Below are 17,067 nucleotides of genomic sequence, written 5' to 3'. Positions count from 1 at the left end.
AAATTAGAATTATGTATATTTATTTTAATTGTTCTCATTAAATTCAACAATTGTATTTTATTTTCTTTCAATTACAATTAAAAACTCATATAAGTCAGCTACCATAGGAGCTTATAGAACACATAATATACTACTATTTAATAGAACTATACTATTATTTCATATCAAGTTTGGCTCTTTTTTCCATGATCTCCAGTTCAATCATCTCTATTCGCAGTTTCCCCTCCTGCACTTCCTGCTCGAGTTTCCATTTCTCTCTGCGCATTTCAAGATCATGTTTTTCCTGTGCCCGCTGGTTTTTACTTCGAAAGAAGTCCTGCTGCAAGCGTATTAAGTTTATGGTCTCCTCCTCTAGATTGCGATTACAGGATTTAGGTAGACTCTGTGTGCGTATATTTCCAGAAAGCCACTCGGTTCTTGTGGCAATCAGGTCTTCCTCTCGAGCAGACTGCAAATCAAAATTTATGTCAAAATTACACTCAATTTTAAACTGCGCTTACATTATGCACTTCTGTGGTATCAGCTAGTAATTCATCCTTCTCCACGTAACTCATGTCGTTGTCGATATCAGCTTTAATTATGTTAAATTAAACTTAGTTGAGATTTCCTATAGTAACAGTGAACTTTACTTACAGGAAGCATCGCTATCCAACGCCTTGTTAATTATACGTGTTGGAGCTTCGTCTCTTCGCATCGATGGCTCTAGACTGCTATATAAGCGAAGCGTTTTATTACTGCCAATTGGTTTCCCTTCCGATCGGCGTCGTATATTTACATATTTTTCTCGCAGTGCTTTCCATTCCCGGCGTACGCCCGTTTGCTGGAAGTGTAAATCCGCCACATCCTTCCACGCTTGCATCTTACGCCTCCACGTTATAGCATCCGATTTTCTTAGGCCCAGCACGTTTCTCTTTTCATCCGCCAGCATTGTGAGCACCAGTTCTTCCTCTGCCGAGAAATTCTTGGCTCTCTTTCTTTTTTCTTCTCTAAAAGACATTGTTTGTTTACAGAAATCACAACACCAATGTTTTGCCTCCTCGAGATGTTACCAAAAGTAAGATTTTCAAAAAATACGTTTTAATCGCAGTTGAAAATACCAAAATACCACAATGTACTCACTGACTGGCTGGCTACCTAGTTCGTGAGGAGCAGAATTATCGACATGCCGCCACATTTTTAGCCAGTGTTACCGCACTGTTGCACAGCGTCACTTTTGCACACTTTTTTCAAAAATTTTCTGACGCCCATGATCAACGAGCAAGCCGCAATTTGTGTGTGACGAAAAATGTATAAAAACTTGGATTTGGGTGCGTTAAGCGTAGACGATATAATTGAAGAATATAAATTACTACACGGACGACATGAGCAGCTGAAGGAACGGTGTGATGCCGATGCACAGCGCATTCATGAACTCAAACGCAGTCTGGATACTTCGTTGGCGGCCGAAAAGTATCTGACTCAGGAGCTAGAGCAATACAATCAACAAGCGCAGGTCGCTTGTCCCGATAACGAGTTGCGACTACAACAGGAACTGGACGAACTGCGTCGCAAATATCGCAATCTGCAAATGGAGCACGAGACTCTGCAGCAGGATCACGATGCCAAGACCGAAGAGACGGAGTGCCTCAAGAGCAAACTGGAAGCCACAGTACGGGATCTTGAATCAAGCACAGCACTCAAAGCCAACAGTGCAGACGATGAGATTGTCAATCGCTTGACTGCCATGGAACAAGAAAATGCTGAGCTAATTCAAAAGTTGGCGGAATACGAGGATGTCAAAGTACAAAACACTTTCGCTGTAGCCGAGCAAGAAGTAAGTAAATAAGTATATTAACAACAGTTTGCTATAGACGCAATTGTCCGACAGAAAACCATAGAAATACTGAAGGATCAGCTGAGCTGCATGGAGGAGAATTTGCGTGGCAAACGCGATGAGCTAGAGGAGAAGCTGCAGCTGTTGGAGAGCTCACAGGAGCAGTTGGTTGAAGCGAATGCCAAGATAGCCATGCTGTCCAGTGCGCCCGAACAGAATGGTGAGCAATTGACAAATAATACAACTGAATGTCAATTAAATTTTGTATACCTAATAGATCGCAAGGGCAACTCTTTGTTCGCCGAGGTCGATGATCAGCGACAGGCGATGAAGCACCTGCTGGCGAGCCAAAAGAAAAGCTATTTGGACATGAAGAAGATATTTAATGACAGCAAATACGAAATACATCGTTTGAAGCGCGAGAACATTGCAATGCACACAGAACTTCAGGCGTGCAGCACCATCTTCTGTAGCGCAGATAAAACCTATCAAAGTTAGTCTTTAATAAGTGACTCACTTATAATTTTTAACTAATTGTAATTGCATTACTTGCAGATAAACTGAATGAACGCATTCGCCAGCTGATGGCGCAAAACGTGAAGTTGGAGCGTAATTTGAATGTGTCACAGGAGCGATTGCGTGATTTAGCCAGCCAAAAGTCCGTCACTTGGCTGGATTCAATGCTGGATTTCTGCAAGTATGAATTGACTGAACGTTTGAGTCAAGTGATTACAAAATGCTGCAATCACTTGCTAGACTTTACCGGCTACAGTTTGTTCTTGTTGTGATCGTGTTTAGTGTTTTAAAAACATTACTAGTTAGTTAGTTTAAGTTCACAAACAACAATCATTCCTCCCCCTCCATTTAGACGAGAAACTGACGATCTGAAGACCCAGCTGCATAGCATGCACATCCAGAAGGCCACAATCGAGGAGCAGCTGCGAAATGTGCAGCAGGAAATGGTGCGGTGCGTTAACCATTCATATTTTTCACTATTGCAGAAGATTATATTCGTTTTCGTTTTTTGCAGTTGGCGCTTTGAGTCGCTTAAATCGCGTTGTGTGCTCATCGATCGCGAAAATCTGCTAACGGAGCACAAGATTGCCTTCAAACAAGTAAAAGCCATGGAGTTTGATATCAAGGAGGCGGAATTAAAGGCTGCATTACCTCGTATTGTTAGTGCGCTGCCTACAGCTACTTCGAGTCCTTTAATTGCGACAACATCTACCGAAGTCATTTCTTTGATAACGCCACTCAAAACGTCTTTATCCACTACAACTGAAGTGATTAATTTGGATACGCCACTGAAAATTGAACCAAAAGAGGCAACTCCAATTACGCCTAAAGAAGTGAAACAGGAATTGTCCTCAAGCGGAGATCAAGCTACAATTGTGGAACAGCAGATGCAGTACAAAATGGAGCCAGCGGAGCCGACAGCTGTTGAGCAGCTTCCAATAGTTGCGAAGTCGCGCTTGGGACTCATCAAAGTTAAAGCTGATCGCGAGCTGCTGTCCGAGGAACAGAATCAGGAGCAGACAGCTGAACTGCTTGTGCCCGCTAAACCCAATCGCAAGGGAACACCCATCAAATTTACGCAGATCAAAGCAGAATTATCAGAGGATGAGGAGCCCTTAAATTCACCAGCTAGACCAAACCGCAAGGGCACGCCCGTTAAAATCAAAGAAGACGTTCAATTTGAAAGCAAACCATTGCGGAAGACAACTCCAGGGAGCATGAAAATTAGCTCAGCGGAAAAGTCGCCTATACAGGAGGTCACCAACAACAATGTGCGTTCTATAATGTCCAAGAAGCGCGATTTATTTTCTGAGGATAATCAAAAGAATGTGCAGTTCAGCAGTAGTGATCCCATAGTGCACAATCTGAGTCCGGATATCTGTAGTCCGGTTGAGAGTCGCAAGGAGAACGAACAACCTGCTGGTAAGGACGTTAAATCCCTGAAGAAATCTCAAAATATTATTCGTCGCATTGTTGTCGCGCCCAAAAACTCGGGTTTGTCCCTAAAATGATGTTTCATGTTGAATACTGTTTGCATGAAGATACAAAAATTGATTTATAATTAGATTTAAAACTTAGAAATAAATTACACACCGAACAACAAGATGTACAAACTGAATAATTCTTGCCAAGCAGAGTAGAGATGCCTAATGAAATTATACACAATATAATTAGGATTTGCAGTTACCATGCTTCTTTAGAGTTAACCTGAAAGACAATGAAATTATATAGATAGGAATGTTTGCTTAGTTTAAGAATTACTAGAAATTTTAATGTGAGTAGAGGCAATTGTAAATTTTGTATAACTTGATGAAGCTATTCTGTTCTTAATTTTTATTTCTTTAGCTGCTGATTTATTTTCAAAGAACATTTAGCAATTTACTCTAATAATTCTAACATAAATTACTCCAAAATTCAAATTGTATACAAAAAAATGCGTAGATCTTCAACAAAATTGGCTTACGAACAATCATTTAATTTGATTTTATAATATCGCTGGGAAATATATCACAATTTTATTAAACTTTATATTTATATGAGCTTTACAAGAGAATTACTAAAACAATTTAAAAAAAAAAACTTTGAAAATTAAAAATAATAAAATAATAATGGTTAGGAAAAGTTATATTTTTTGATATCTAAAAACAACAAAATTAAATTCAATTCGTATCATAAATTTTGCTATTTGTATATGCTTTGGAATTTTTTTTTATCAATGTTTAATGAACAGAAAAAAGTCTACCTACCGTTTTTAAATAGCGAAAACTTCCAATAGATGCAATAAATATGTGTAAGTAATAAAACAAAAACCATTAAAAAAATAGAGTTTAGTGTTTATGGCAAAAATAAAAAAACTGTAATAACAAATATTTAATTAGGAGGTTATTTAATTTAATTCCCACTCTTACCTATTATTGTTACTTTAACGTCGCCGCTTAAACCTCCAACGGCTTCTCCTCCTCGTACGACAAGTGGTCATAGATGGGCGCAGTTGATCCCGGCGTGTCAGCTAGCTTCTGGTCCGGCACTTCTGATGCATCGACCTGCTCTTTGATCTCGGCATACAGCTGATAGGGCAGCTCGGTGGGCATTGTTTCATAGGTGACGTGATGGGTTCTCGAGCAGGTCGATTGTCTGTGGCCACCACAATTGCAAATCGAAGCAGCATTGCTGAGAGGCGTCTCATAGCCATCGGGCTGCGTTTCCAGTTCGGCGCAAGTGCTGCCATTGGCCACTGGATAGCGCACGATATCAATGTGATCCACAAAGCGCTGACCGCGCGTTGATTTGTTGCCACCAAAGCAGCCCATGCCATTGGAGTAATACGACCAGTGGAAGAGACGTTCGCAATGCAGATACATATAGAGCAGCAGGAAGAGCAGCGCAATGCCCAGCGGCAGCATGAAGACAATGATCAGAGCCTCGGAGCGTTGGCTATGCGACTGCTGAATGGGATTGCCATAGAGCACCGTGTGACTGGAGACATTTAGATGAGCATGACGCTGCGCCTGCTCATCCAACTGTTTGGTGTGATTTGCAGCAATGTCTGCATTCGACTCAATCGATTCCTCCTCCAGCTGCGGCCGACAACTCAAGCCATTCACATTGATCTGGGAAATGTATTTGGCATAGGTGAAGAGGCGAAACAGCTCGGGACGCGCATGCGAGAAGCTCAAAAGCCATTGACAGCTCCAGGGATTGTCGTCGATGCGCATGCGCAGCTGTCGCGTCTGATCCCAACGCGCATGCTGCGTGTCCAGAAGCCGCAGCAGCAGATTGGAGCTCAAGTCCAAATGGAGCAGGCTATGCGGCGACAGCTGTAGCAGCTGTTGCAGCGAAATGCTGTGCATACGATTCGATCGCACTTGCAACGTCTGCAGACGTGGCAACTGAGCGAACCAGCCGCTGTTCAGGATGGTCAACTGGTTGGCACTGAGATCGAGGCTGATGAGTGACGCACTGGCCAACTCCAGTTGTCTCAACACATTGCCGCTGAGATTGAGGTGCAATAACTGCGACTCCTCCGGTTCCAGCTGCAGTTTAAATGCCTTCAATTGACACTGCACCAAAGTCAAGTTGATCAGCTGTGCGCTGCCATTGTTAATGCTTAGTTGCGGCGGTTCAATTGGAGTCTGTTGCACATGCAGCTCCCGCAGTTCTCCTGGCAGCGTCTCAAGCAGCTCTGCGGTTATAAGTTTAAGTTGTATCAACTCCAAGTGCTGCAGACGTGGCAGCTGCTCTAGGACGTCGCTTTGACGCAATGCCAGCTGGCGCTCCTGTCGTATACTCAATTTAAGCAGCTGCTCACAGCTTGTGAAGGGCTCAACCAGCCGCAAGGAATTCTGCTCGATGCGCAGCTGCTCCAGCTGTGGCAATAACTCAAAAGTGTTTGCGCTCAGTGTTCCCAGCTCGTTGTGGATCAAGGAGAGTGCACTCAAGTTTTTTAGTTGTTGTCCAGCACAGCTCAATTGCAGACTGGCATCGCCAACGAAATGCTCAATCTCCAGACTCTGCAGCTGGCGACAGTTGTCGAGATACTCCAGGCCATAGCTGGAGACGTTCAGTGGCGGCGTCTGGCTGCCATTGAGCAGCACATGCAGCTTGCCAGCCACGCGTTGCGATGAGAGATCAAAGCTCGATGTCAGATTGCTGCTAACGTTGTTGCAGTTGATGTCCAGAGGTAGTCCGAAGTCCTGCGGCTGACGCAGTTCGCGTGGCGTCACATAGAGTGTGGCACGTATGAGGCAAGCCTCCTCTTTCGTCTCCGCCTCCGTCTCCGCCGCTGTCTCCTCCCCCCTCAACGGCAGCAACCGCTAGCACGTGCAGTGCAAGAGTCAAAGCGATGGCGAGCCAGTGCGTCATCCGCTTGCTGGCATACCACTTGCTCATTGAAGCGTATCCAAATCCGAAAAATCAAAATTAAATAAAAAAAACACCGCCGCAAAGCGTTTGCTCGGGTCGCGTGCGAAAAATCAACTGCGTGTGAGAGTGTGCGGCCCTCACATTGAGGGAAATTGCTGAAAAGCGACCGATGAGAGCAAAAAATAATTAAAAGGCAAAACACACACCTTTTGGCGAGCGCCGCAGCCCCCCGCTGATTGCCTCCCCCCTCATATTGAAAACATGATTTTCTCAGTTTTAGAATTTTCAATACTCAGTGCTTCTGTTATATTTAGCCCATGGGGAGAGAATCTCTTGGACCCACTCTCTCTCTCTTATTCACTCACTTCCTATTCCAAGTGCTCCACACTGCGCACTTCTTGCACAGCTGTCAACATTGTTCCTCCCCACTGTCCACTCCGTCTGTCCGTCTACACTCTTCCTCTAAGCATCATCACTTTTTCGCCCGAATCCCACTCAGATGCCCGTGTGGAATATGTTTACTGTATATGTGATATACATATATATTAATATTTATGCATATATTTGGCATCAGCTGTGTGTTCAATTGTTTACACAAATCCCAAATGAGTATATTCACCATCGGAGCACTCCAAAGTTTGGTCAGCTCATTGGCACTCACTTGTTTTGTGATCTTCGAATGAACCCTAAGAAGTCTTTTGCGTTCTACTATTTATAGCCAAGGCCTTGACGTAGGGCGCCAGCTTATTATAAATATCATCATTAAACAATATGATTTCGTATTTGTACTATATTTGGAAGGCACTCGAGTTCGCGATGATCTCTGGTTATTATTATACTTGCTAAATATTATTATAAATGATTAAATCGACTTGAAGTTATTCTGCAAAATTCAACAGATTTTCTAAAATTATTATTATTGAAATATAAATATTTAATAATTAAGCATTCTTTATAGTGATTGTGTATTTTGCGGAAATAGTTCCCTTTGTAGAAAATCGAACTGTGGTGGAATTTTTCAGTTCTCTCAATAAATAAATCAGTTTCTATGAATCCGTCGGTTCTCATTTAATGAATTTAGCACTTTTCTAAGGCATGATGGAATTAATTCCAAGTAATAAACATTCATTTAAAAGTAGGAGGATATTAAAGATTTAATAGTCTTTGTCAAGCAGCATTTAAATAAAATATTGCTGTGCTAAAATAAATTGAAATGAATATTACATTTTTTTGATGTCCTAACTATTCGCTATTAAAACTATTGAATAATTAAACGTGGTTACCTTCAAATTCTTTATTATATATCTCTCATATTATAGTTTAGAGATTATAGATTAATTTTAAATTGAAAAATGTTTATTAGTAGATACATACATACATACATTTTTTTATATTTGTTTATCATTAAGTTTTGCGACATTAAAAGTTTACATATAATTTCAATAATTCATAATTTCAAAATAAGAATAAACTTTATTTGATATTCACACAATTTATAATAGACTAAAATGCAAAAATGTACACACAATTACAATTCAATCAAAGATATTGAAGTCGAAACAGTTTTGCCACGCAGTCAACACTTCAGATGACTTCCAGGCAACTTGATGATATGGCCCCGCGGCAATCAAGCAAATATAATAATCATCATCTAATGATATAAACAAGATGATGCAATATATGCTGAAGCCTTTTGGCCGTATTGTCAAGTTGCCTGAATCGCTGAATAGAACAGATCTCAGATCTCAGGAAGATCTGGTCTTCAGCATGCGTGGACTGCTGAGACGTGAGGCACTAACGCTGGGTTGACCGTGAACCTGATGTTGGCTGATCAATTGATTGGCACGCACCATATTCGATTCGCTGGGGCTGCGACGATGACTACTGGACGAAGGCATCACCGATGAGCCGCCGCCACCCGAGGTCATCGAATAGATATGACGACGCAGCACCCGAATGTGCTTCTGGGACACCTCGAAATTGTGAACCAACGTGTGCAGCTGTGTCTGCAGCTCGGCAATTAGACTGTCGCGTTCCTGAATCAAACTAGACGTGGAGTTCTGACTGCGACTGAGCTTTAGTTCGAGGTCATAGATGCGTTTCTGCAGCTCCCGACGCTGTTTCTCCGTCTGCTCACGATGCCGTGTGAGCTGCCGTTTACTGGCCGCTTGCAGCGAATCTAATTGCTCCTTCATGGTCTGCAGCTCATCGGCCATTCGACGCTTCTCCGTTTTCAGCGATGCGTTGTAGTTCTTGAAAATCTTTAGATCACGTTCGGCGGCCTTCAGGCGATTCACCGTGATCAGCTTACGCTTACCCAGCTCATCGATCTTGGCCTTGAGCAAATTTGCCTCCTTTTGCAGTTCGTGTAGTTTCTCGGCCATCAGGCAATTCTCACGCATCACCTTCTCGTATTTGGAGTGCTCTTCGCGCATCATGTGCGGCAACTTCGCCACGCTCTTCAGTTTGCTGTCGATCTTGGAGCGCAGCGTGTCAATGTCCAGATAGATGCTCGACTCGAGCTGTTTGTTGTTCACCTGCAGCTTGTCGATCTCATGCTTCTGCGTCTTCATAATGTCCTGCGCCTTGACGCATCGTGTGTGATAATCCGAAATGCGTTCCTGCTGCTGCCTGATGATGTTGCGATATTGCTGCTGCTCGCTCTTCAGATCCTTGATGGTCGTATACAATTGTGTGTAATCTCCTCCTCCGCTCTCTTGATCTCGGTCTCTTTCTCGTCCCCTCTCGCGATGCCGCTCCCGATTGCGATCATAGGTGCTGTATTTGCCATGCTCCTTGCTCGTATTGATCACATCCTTGAGCACGCAATACATCTCCTTGATGGATGGCTCGTTCTCCTGTTCCTCCAGCAAGTCCTGCGCCGTTCTAATGCCGCCACGTCCCTGTCGCGTCTGCCGCTTGGTCAGCGCACCCACAATATGTGGCCTATAGTCCGCGTCCACCTGGGCAGCGAGATTGCGACGCAGCTTAGACGACTTTGGCCGCTTCTTGCCGGATGTCTCGAGCAGTAGCGCTGCGCTGCTGGGCGCCTCCAATACTGTCATAAAGCTACTGCTGTTGCTGTTGATGCCGAACATCTTGGCGTTCTTGTGCCGCAAATCCGAGCTGGTCATGCTGGTGTTAGAGGTGACATAGCTCAGTGGAGCATGCTCTTCCACCCCCTCAATGCCATCCGATCGCAGCTCCAGCTCGGCATTTGAGTCATGCAGATGCACGAATTTGTGATGTTTCTGCTGCATTTCGGTCAGCTCAAGGTTGATCTTCATGTACTTCTTCTCCAGATCCTTGGTGGTTTCGTTGTACTCATGCAGCTCCTGCTTGTACTTGCTGAGCTCGAGCTTTAGTTTCGAGCCGATTTCGTCGCCATGCTTATTGATGCGGCTGCCCATGTCATCCTCGTCCTCTTGGGAGCCAAACGGTTCACCCTCGCTGAGTGTCAACTCTTCCTCATCGTAGTCGTCGCCTGATGTAGTTTCATTGCTGGCTGCCGGTGCTCCTGCCTTGCTATTGATTGTGTTGAGAACTGCCGCCTGACATTGCTGTAGATTGTTGTAGCTCTGCTTCTTGACCATGGGCTTCACAGTTACGGCACTCGGATTGTCAGCATTGATGTCCTGATGCCTGGCCATTGAGTCGTTTTGGGCATGACCCGTCTCCAGAGACGGATCGTTGGTCGTCGTCGTCGTCAATTTGGTGGGATTTGATTCGTTAATGGCCGGAATTATCATTTACAAGAATTTTGCTTTTGCTTTCTTACTTACTGCTAACAGAAAATTTTTAAAAGGATACTTTCATATGCGTTTACCAAAAATAATTACTTCTACCTTGGAACAATTCGAAAGTGTTTTATCCGAATTTTTTCTATAGGCCTACTTAGCCATCGGGAATAGATGCTAAAAGTGTGAGAGACGGCCGGACTTGCGAGTTAGAAAAAAGAATTTAAATAATAGAGGAAAATGTGGAGGAAGTGGTCATTGGAGCTTCTTATTTATTAAGCTGATTTCAATTACAATTTACAATGGTAGCTCTTCAAATTTAGCAAAAGAAGTTTGGTTAAGAAATACTATACACCTTAACTATTAAACAAACTATAGTTTGAATAATATGGGTAAAAATATTTTTAAAATATTTTAGATTGTTAAAAATTCATGAGTTCATATAATAAAATATATTTTGATTAATGCCAGCTACAGGGTCCGATTAAGTTAATAAGGAAACCCAATCTGTCAATTTATATAAGATCCAAATTTATAGAATTTCAAAATAATAGCAAACATAGTCTAAAGATGTATTACAGTTTGTTCGACAGAGCTTAAAGCAAGCAATCTCAGGATAGTTTCCAAATAATTTTGGGTGGGGGGAATGGAATGGGATGGTTGGGAAATGATTGGAATCATAGTAGGCGATCGATATGTGTGTCGCGTGTGGAGCAACAGAAAAGTATAACGGAAATATATCAGTTCATTTTAGTCGTTTAAAAAAACAACACAACAACCTTAAAATTTTATAGTAATTCATTTCAGAATTTATGCAAAATTTCCATATTATGCGCTTAAAATTACAAGTGATTGGGGTTACGATTTAGACAAATCCAAAAAACAACCGAAACATTCAAAGAAATCAAACCAAGCATTCAACGATCAAGTCAATTAATAAGAATCGAAAAAGATAAGAGACGTTAAGGAATTGCTGTAGAATACGTTATAAAGATATTTTAAGAATAACTCCGTGAGATTAACAACTAAGCAGCAAGATGGGAGATGCAGAAGGTGGCGCTGAGGAGCAAGACTATGAGGAGGAGGACATTGCCACAGGCGGCATGGATGAGGGCGGCCTAGAGGAAGGACAAGATGAGGATCTATTCTCCCGTCTCGGCGAATCGTCCGATGATCCCGAGCAGAAGCGTATGTACATGGAGTACTTGGCGCTGATCAAGGAGATCGATTGCCAGAACAAGATCATACAGGACATCAAGGCGCAGGTGATGGACATGTGTGGTAAACCCTGTAAGACACGCAATGAACTGCGTGAAATCAAGCGACTGCGCATCTGCATGGAGCAGGAGAACATCAAGTTGCACACGATGATGAATCGGGCAGTGCAGCTGCAGAACTTCGGGTCCCATCGTCATTATCGTGAGCTAACGATGACCACCACCGTGGACGACGACAACATTTCGCCCTATTGCGTGGGTCCCTGCGGAGCGCCCTTGACGGGTGGTGGCTTGGGCGGTAGTGGTGCCACGGCCGACGATTGCAGCGAGGAAGCTGGTGGCGGTTCTAGCTGCGGCCAGGTGGAGGGGCAAGAGGATCGCTTGATAAAGGCGCTCAGCAAGGCCATGCAAAAGATGAAGGGCGCCTGTCCCGAGGACATGAAAATGATGCAGGAAATTGCCTGCGCCATTATGGCATCCAAATCATCGAAGCCCAAGCAAGTCTGCAGTCCGGGACCATGCAACAAGTCGCCCTGCGATGAGACTAGCAGCAGCAGCTGTGGTGTGCCACCGCCGCAGCCAACACGCTCCTCGAAGCGATCGCGCCCGTGTCCGCCTGAACCCAGCTGCCCACCTCCACCGCCCTGTGGGCCGCCCAGTGGTCCGTGTGGCAAGAGCGATTCACTAGACAAGCTCAAGAAGCGCATTGTGAACATGCAGACCTCTGTGAAGAAGCTGCTCCATGAGGTCAGTCGTCGAGAGTCGGCGCAAGTTTGTGGCGCTGGCGACGATGATGATGACGATTGTGGTGGTGGTGGTGGTGCTGACTCTGGAAGACATCCTTGTCCAGAGGATCCCGATCCTCTGGTCATTGGTGGTGGCAAGCGGAACACCAAGGCGGACAAGTACGAGAAGATGAAGGAAAACTATACGCGTTTGCTGACGCAATATCAGCGCAAGGATTGCCAGATGAAGGAGCTGGAGCAACGGTAAGTGGTAGCAAAAAAAATAATTATTTTCATAAATAGAATTTCTGTCCTGCAGTATGAAGGGCTTCGCTGGCAGCTGCGGGCCAATGAAGGGCGCCTCCGATGCGGATGCTGCCGAGCTCAATTTGCTTCGCGCTCGCGTCAATGAACTTAAGGAGGAGCAGCTGGAATTCAAGTGCATCATGAAGGAGCAGTCACAGCAGCTGGAGGACTATCGCAACAAGTATATGTTGGCGCAGCAGAAGGTCGAGGAACAGTGCGTCTCGCTGGAAAAGCTCAACATGAACAACAAACGCATCGAACAGCAGATTAACACTGAGGTCAAGGAGATACGCTCCAAATTCCAGGAAAAGCTCAATGAGTTGTTGCATTTCCCCAAGCTGCTAGAGAACGAACAGCTGAAGTTGGCACAAGTATGCAAGGAGAAGGATGATTTGCAGAGCAAACTAGTTGTTGTCTGCAAAGAGTTGAAATCCTGCAAAATACAGATGGAGAATCCTGTGGCCGATCTGAGTCCACAGCTGGCTCAATGCCAGCTGGATCTATCTCAAGCGCGTACCGAAATCGAGGAGCTATTGCGTCAACGTGATCTCTTCTGTGAGCAGCTGAAGACGACACAGGATGACCTGGACACGCTGCGCACAGAGTCAGCCAAGATTATTGCTGGCACCAAGGAGCGTGCTGAGATGATAAAGGCTCAGCAACAGGAGCACATCAATCGCCTCGAAAAGGAGCTGGCTCAATGTCGTGCCACAGCCTCGTTATCGGTCAATGATCGCGAGGCTGTCATTCGTGAGATGCAGGGCCAGCTCAACACGCTCTCGTACAGCTTCGATGCGGCGCAGAAGCAGATCAAAACGCTTCGCAACCATATTGCCTATGTGTCCAATGAGAATTGTTTCCCTGTCAAGTGTTAGAAGAAGTCCCTTAATCTGTTGTTAATCAAATAAAATCAATCCCAAACCCACTCCCAAAACTAAATAGCCCAGGCGCTTAGCCAAAGATAGAAACAATTTAAAATATGACAATTATAGCTACTCAAACTCCAGTATTGCGAAATGGTTTAATCATTCATTCAATCTATTGCCAGACGAATCGATTTTTAATTGGCCTTTTGGATTAATATAATAATTTAAAATTAAAAAAAAGAGAATTATGCAGTTCTCTATAATTTGATGGCCTTAAAGTAATAAAATCAGTTTTTTAAATTTTTTTTTGGCGCTCATTAGGATACAAATACTTTATTGCTTTAACGAGTGTGGCATTTAAGGAATAACCAACTACAGAATACATGGTACTAAGGATGAGCGCGAACAAATGGCACAGGAGTTGTGACAAAAACTACAAAGATTTTACGGCCAAACGTTTCATTTTGGGTGCATTCTTTTTAGCTTGTCGCTTCTGTTCCTTCAGCTCCCAGCGACGTTGCTTCTCCGGATCATCCTCAGCGAGCACGCGTTCCTTCTCCTGCTTGCGCTTGTCTTCGCGTCGCTGAGCCGCTGCCTCGGCGCGTGCAGCGTGGGTACTCTTAAGGAACTCCTCCTCCACACGCAAGCGATTCTTATCTGCCTTAGCTTTGCCCTAGAAACAAAACAGATAAGATGTGTATTAGATAATGGAGGGAGAGATAAAGATAATAAAGTGTTTTACCTCCTTGGACATGCGGTAAGTCTTCAAACGTTCCATTAGATAAAAGATCAACAATAACAAGGGCTTAATGGTCTCCATTTGGGCATGTTTGGGTAAATTGAAGCCGGCTAACAGCACAGCCTTTGTCTCCGGTTGCTTCAGCGTGCTGCCCTCCTCCTGTTGTACTTGGCCGCTGAACTGATCCGAGATGTGCAGGTAATCGATATAGCTTTGGTATTTGTTAAGTGCGGTAATAACACGTGACTCGAGTATGGCGGATGTGGCCTCCGGTATTTCGGAGAGCACTCCAAAGCCGCTGGGCACATTGTAGCGCTCCTCAGGCTTGGCAACTAAACTACAGAACTTAGTCTGTCAAAAGAGACGAAGTCAAAATATTAGGAGAAATTATGAATAGTGTTGGAGGGACTTACCAAATCTGTGTATTCCTTGAATACCTTGGTGATCGTTTTCTTGCTGCCCACTGCAAATACGAATGCATCCATTAGTCCACGTGACAATTCGATTTTGATGTGAGCCTGATCCAATTGTGGACGCATCAAACCCGCAACTAGAGACACCAAGTCCTGACGCTTGATCATCTTCAGCTCCACCAACATGCCCTCACAGCAAGTGCGACCAGAGCACCAAAGCGTGTATAGACTTTCGCTCTCTTTGATTAGGCCGGGATTCTCATTTTCCACCTTGCCGTCGTCACCGACCAATGCAAAATTCTCATCCAACAGCGCTTTGTGTGTGCTGAACCAGAGCTGCGCGAGACGGGCATTCTTTGCCTTGCCCGCAAAGAAGTTGGCAAAGTACGCCAAGAGACCGGCAACCATAATCATTTCCATCCAATAGGAATCCCAGTGAGTGCGGAAATGTAATGGTATGTTGGGAATCTTTAGCTTGGGTTCTGTCTTCTGATCAATGGGTGGTTCCAGGGTGTCGCCTGCATCGTAACCCTCAAACTCTTCCTCATCTTGGAAATGCTCGAATTCATCGTCGTTCTCCACAAGACCATCGTCATCGTCGTCGTCATTGTTATTGACTGTGCGCTTAATAGGTGCGTCCACATTTTCCTTGCTAACCGAGCCACCTGGTACCCCCTTTGATGAGTCGGCATTTTCGGCTGTGGCCGAGTTGTCGTAGCTGGCTTCCACAAAGTCATCGTCGAACTCGGCAAAATCATTGTCAATATCATCTTCGGACTCCGGGTTAACGTTTGCGTGGTTTAGTTGACAGGCACACAGGAGGCCCAGTAACAGAAAGGCAAACACTGGCCTCATGATTTGTTTGTTTCAATTAATACTCAAAAAAAAATAATATAATTCAGCTAATATTAACCTAAATCTAAAACTTTTCACCTAATAAGAAAAAAATTAGGTTAATTGGACTGCAAATTATCGATTAACAAAGCGATATTTTAAGAAAAGCAGCAATCGGAACGTAAAGTGCAAAACAGTTGAGAAACGGTTGCACAACTGCTACAGAAAAGTTGCAAACAAATTTAGTTGGTCGTTTTTGCGATTTTATTGAGTATAAATTATTAATTTGCGATTCATTTTATTTTTATTTCAACGCAGTCTATATAATGCAACAATTTTTTTTATCGTGTCGGTTGCTTATAAATTTAAAGAGCTTCCAAGCATCGATAAGGATGAATAAATATAATCGATATACATGCTGTCAGCCAACTTTTTACCGCCGCTGCCAAGAAGTAAACAAGTTGCTATTTCGCAATTTGTTGATTTCGCAGATATTTGTTTCAGTTCGTTTTATTTTTCTTTTTCTTGCTGTTTACTTTGTTATTAACTAATGCTTAGAGGTCTTCGTCCTCATCTGGCAAGGCGGTTGCCTGCGCTTCTTGCAAATCGCGTTCGATTTGAATCTGCCAGTCCTTATCCATTTTGACCTCTGGTGGCAGGAGCGCTGGCATTGCCACAAACTCGAGATTGGGATCGCCCACCAGCTTACGGGCCAGCCAAAGGAATGGTTTCTCGAAATTGTAGTTCGATTTAGCAGAGATGTCGTAGTACTGCAAGTTTTTCTTTCGGTGGAACACAATGCTTTTGGCCTTGACTTTTCGATCCTTAATGTCCACTTTGTTGCCACAGAGAACAATGGGGATATTCTCACATACACGCACCAAATCTCTGTGCCAGTTAGGCACATTCTTGTACGTGACACGCGAAGTTACATCGAACATGATGACAGCACACTGTCCCTGAATGTAATAGCCATCGCGTAGTCCGCCAAACTTCTCCTGTCCGGCCGTATCCCAAACGTTGAAACGAATTGCGCCGCGATTGGTGTGAAAGATCAATGGATGCACCTCCACACCCAATGTGGCAACATATTTCTTCTCGAATTCACCAGTCATGTGGCGTTTCACAAATGTAGTTTTGCCAGTGCCTCCATCGCCAACGAGCACGCACTTGAATGTGGGCATATCCTGTCCTTCCTGGGCCATCTTTGTTGTGATTGTTGCTGTCTTCTAGTTGAACACTGTACTATAGAGCAAGTTGCGCGCTTTTTGCACTTTCAGGGCTTGCACTTTCTTCGTTTCGATGATGGGGCTTTGCTTTTCGTTACAAACAATTGAAGAACTGCACACCAATTAACTAAATGTTCCGCTCGCTCAACAGCACATATACTGAAAAAAAAACACTTTTAGATTTAAAAATATTTTATTCAACAATGCTTACAAAAAACACTAGCTTCCTTAGATCGTGCGTTTGTTTGAAAGGTCATCAAATGAAGGCATCGAAATATAATGTACTTGCCAGTATCGATAACAATGAGCA

The 17,067-nt window shown here is 43.8% G+C and overlaps 7 protein-coding genes across 9 annotated transcripts; 2 read left to right on the top strand and 5 right to left on the bottom strand.

The window, feature by feature from the left end:
- Nucleotides 1-37: 37 nt before the first annotated feature.
- Nucleotides 38-1,036, bottom strand: LOC132793473 (uncharacterized). 3 transcript variants are annotated; one of them, XM_060803434.1, is made up of 4 exons: nucleotides 776-1,036; nucleotides 634-710; nucleotides 501-571; nucleotides 38-448 (listed from the first exon to the last, which is right to left on the bottom strand). In XM_060803434.1, the coding sequence occupies exons 1-4, from the start codon at nucleotides 841-843 to the stop codon at nucleotides 155-157; spliced, it is 510 nt and encodes a 169-aa protein (XP_060659417.1). In that variant the 5' UTR covers nucleotides 844-1,036; the 3' UTR covers nucleotides 38-154. The 3 variants fall into 3 exon arrangements, with proteins under 3 accessions (XP_060659417.1, XP_060659401.1, XP_060659409.1); XM_060803418.1 differs by having other exon boundaries at nucleotides 634-1,036; XM_060803426.1 differs by having other exon boundaries at nucleotides 510-571; nucleotides 634-1,036.
- Nucleotides 1,037-1,209: 173 nt separating this feature from the next.
- LOC132793467 (protein Spindly) lies at nucleotides 1,210-3,860 on the top strand. The gene is made up of 6 exons (XM_060803405.1): nucleotides 1,210-1,813; nucleotides 1,868-2,033; nucleotides 2,091-2,306; nucleotides 2,369-2,510; nucleotides 2,682-2,780; nucleotides 2,844-3,860. The coding sequence occupies exons 1-6, from the start codon at nucleotides 1,286-1,288 to the stop codon at nucleotides 3,838-3,840; spliced, it is 2,148 nt and encodes a 715-aa protein (XP_060659388.1). The 5' UTR covers nucleotides 1,210-1,285; the 3' UTR covers nucleotides 3,841-3,860.
- Nucleotides 3,861-3,947: 87 nt separating this feature from the next.
- LOC132787121 (toll-like receptor 3) lies at nucleotides 3,948-7,107 on the bottom strand. Its single transcript, XM_060794019.1, has 3 exons — nucleotides 7,087-7,107; nucleotides 4,738-6,642; nucleotides 3,948-4,036 (listed from the first exon to the last, which is right to left on the bottom strand). Exons 1-2 carry the CDS (start codon nucleotides 7,105-7,107, stop codon nucleotides 4,765-4,767), a joined length of 1,899 nt encoding a protein of 632 aa, XP_060650002.1. The 3' UTR covers nucleotides 3,948-4,036; nucleotides 4,738-4,764.
- A 1,037-nt stretch (nucleotides 7,108-8,144) lies between these two features.
- LOC132798246 (desmoplakin-B) lies at nucleotides 8,145-10,551 on the bottom strand. The gene is made up of 2 exons (XM_060810031.1): nucleotides 10,537-10,551; nucleotides 8,145-10,472 (listed from the first exon to the last, which is right to left on the bottom strand). The coding sequence occupies exon 2, from the start codon at nucleotides 10,438-10,440 to the stop codon at nucleotides 8,437-8,439; it is 2,004 nt and encodes a 667-aa protein (XP_060666014.1). The 5' UTR covers nucleotides 10,441-10,472; nucleotides 10,537-10,551; the 3' UTR covers nucleotides 8,145-8,436.
- Nucleotides 10,552-11,159: 608 nt separating this feature from the next.
- LOC132796999 (kinesin-1 heavy chain) lies at nucleotides 11,160-13,601 on the top strand. Its single transcript, XM_060808402.1, has 2 exons — nucleotides 11,160-12,634; nucleotides 12,690-13,601. The coding sequence occupies exons 1-2, from the start codon at nucleotides 11,466-11,468 to the stop codon at nucleotides 13,549-13,551; spliced, it is 2,031 nt and encodes a 676-aa protein (XP_060664385.1). The 5' UTR covers nucleotides 11,160-11,465; the 3' UTR covers nucleotides 13,552-13,601.
- A 228-nt stretch (nucleotides 13,602-13,829) lies between these two features.
- On the bottom strand, nucleotides 13,830-15,663 carry LOC132797007 (PAT complex subunit CCDC47). Its single transcript, XM_060808413.1, has 3 exons — nucleotides 14,695-15,663; nucleotides 14,285-14,632; nucleotides 13,830-14,215 (listed from the first exon to the last, which is right to left on the bottom strand). The coding sequence occupies exons 1-3, from the start codon at nucleotides 15,547-15,549 to the stop codon at nucleotides 13,976-13,978; spliced, it is 1,443 nt and encodes a 480-aa protein (XP_060664396.1). The 5' UTR covers nucleotides 15,550-15,663; the 3' UTR covers nucleotides 13,830-13,975.
- Nucleotides 15,664-16,020: 357 nt separating this feature from the next.
- On the bottom strand, nucleotides 16,021-17,058 carry LOC132797019 (GTP-binding nuclear protein Ran). The gene is made up of 2 exons (XM_060808439.1): nucleotides 16,969-17,058; nucleotides 16,021-16,916 (listed from the first exon to the last, which is right to left on the bottom strand). The coding sequence occupies exon 2, from the start codon at nucleotides 16,731-16,733 to the stop codon at nucleotides 16,083-16,085; it is 651 nt and encodes a 216-aa protein (XP_060664422.1). The 5' UTR covers nucleotides 16,734-16,916; nucleotides 16,969-17,058; the 3' UTR covers nucleotides 16,021-16,082.
- Between the last annotated feature and the right edge of the window lie 9 nt (nucleotides 17,059-17,067).

The sequence above is a fragment of the Drosophila nasuta genome, chromosome 2L (genome assembly GCF_023558535.2).
Source record: "Drosophila nasuta strain 15112-1781.00 chromosome 2L, ASM2355853v1, whole genome shotgun sequence".
Taxonomy (NCBI): domain Eukaryota; kingdom Metazoa; phylum Arthropoda; class Insecta; order Diptera; family Drosophilidae; genus Drosophila; species Drosophila nasuta.
Note: the sequence above shows the minus strand (reverse complement) of the source record. Positions and strands in the feature narration are given on the sequence as shown.

Excerpts from the sequence above, each read along its gene's own strand:
- LOC132793473 (XM_060803418.1), bottom strand. The coding sequence starts at position 997 with ATGTCTTTTAGAGAAGAAAAAAGAAAGAGAGCCAAGAATTTCTCGGCA. Across the intron at positions 572-633 it reads GTTGGATAGCGATGCTTCCT|CTGATATCGACAACGACATG; the intron begins GTAAGTAAAGTT and ends ACATAATTAAAG. Across the intron at positions 449-500 it reads ATACCACAGAAGTGCATAAT|TCTGCTCGAGAGGAAGACCT; the intron begins GTAAGCGCAGTT and ends TTTGATTTGCAG.
- LOC132793467 (XM_060803405.1), top strand. The coding sequence starts at position 1,286 with ATGTATAAAAACTTGGATTTGGGTGCGTTAAGCGTAGACGATATAATT. Across the intron at positions 2,034-2,090 it reads CAGTGCGCCCGAACAGAATG|ATCGCAAGGGCAACTCTTTG; the intron begins GTGAGCAATTGA and ends TATACCTAATAG. Across the intron at positions 2,511-2,681 it reads TCAATGCTGGATTTCTGCAA|ACGAGAAACTGACGATCTGA; the intron begins GTATGAATTGAC and ends CCCTCCATTTAG.
- LOC132787121 (XM_060794019.1), bottom strand. The coding sequence starts at position 7,107 with ATGTTGACAGCTGTGCAAGAA. Across the intron at positions 6,643-7,086 it reads TGTTGACAGCTGTGCAAGAA|CGGTTGCTGCCGTTGAGGGG; the intron begins GTGCGCAGTGTG and ends TGCACGTGCTAG.
- LOC132798246 (XM_060810031.1), bottom strand. The coding sequence starts at position 10,440 with ATGATAATTCCGGCCATTAACGAATCAAATCCCACCAAATTGACGACG.
- LOC132796999 (XM_060808402.1), top strand. The coding sequence starts at position 11,466 with ATGGGAGATGCAGAAGGTGGCGCTGAGGAGCAAGACTATGAGGAGGAG. Across the intron at positions 12,635-12,689 it reads ATGAAGGAGCTGGAGCAACG|TATGAAGGGCTTCGCTGGCA; the intron begins GTAAGTGGTAGC and ends TCTGTCCTGCAG.
- LOC132797007 (XM_060808413.1), bottom strand. The coding sequence starts at position 15,549 with ATGAGGCCAGTGTTTGCCTTTCTGTTACTGGGCCTCCTGTGTGCCTGT. Across the intron at positions 14,633-14,694 it reads TCAAGGAATACACAGATTTG|ACTAAGTTCTGTAGTTTAGT; the intron begins GTAAGTCCCTCC and ends CTCTTTTGACAG. Across the intron at positions 14,216-14,284 it reads CTTACCGCATGTCCAAGGAG|GGCAAAGCTAAGGCAGATAA; the intron begins GTAAAACACTTT and ends TTTTGTTTCTAG.
- LOC132797019 (XM_060808439.1), bottom strand. The coding sequence starts at position 16,733 with ATGGCCCAGGAAGGACAGGATATGCCCACATTCAAGTGCGTGCTCGTT.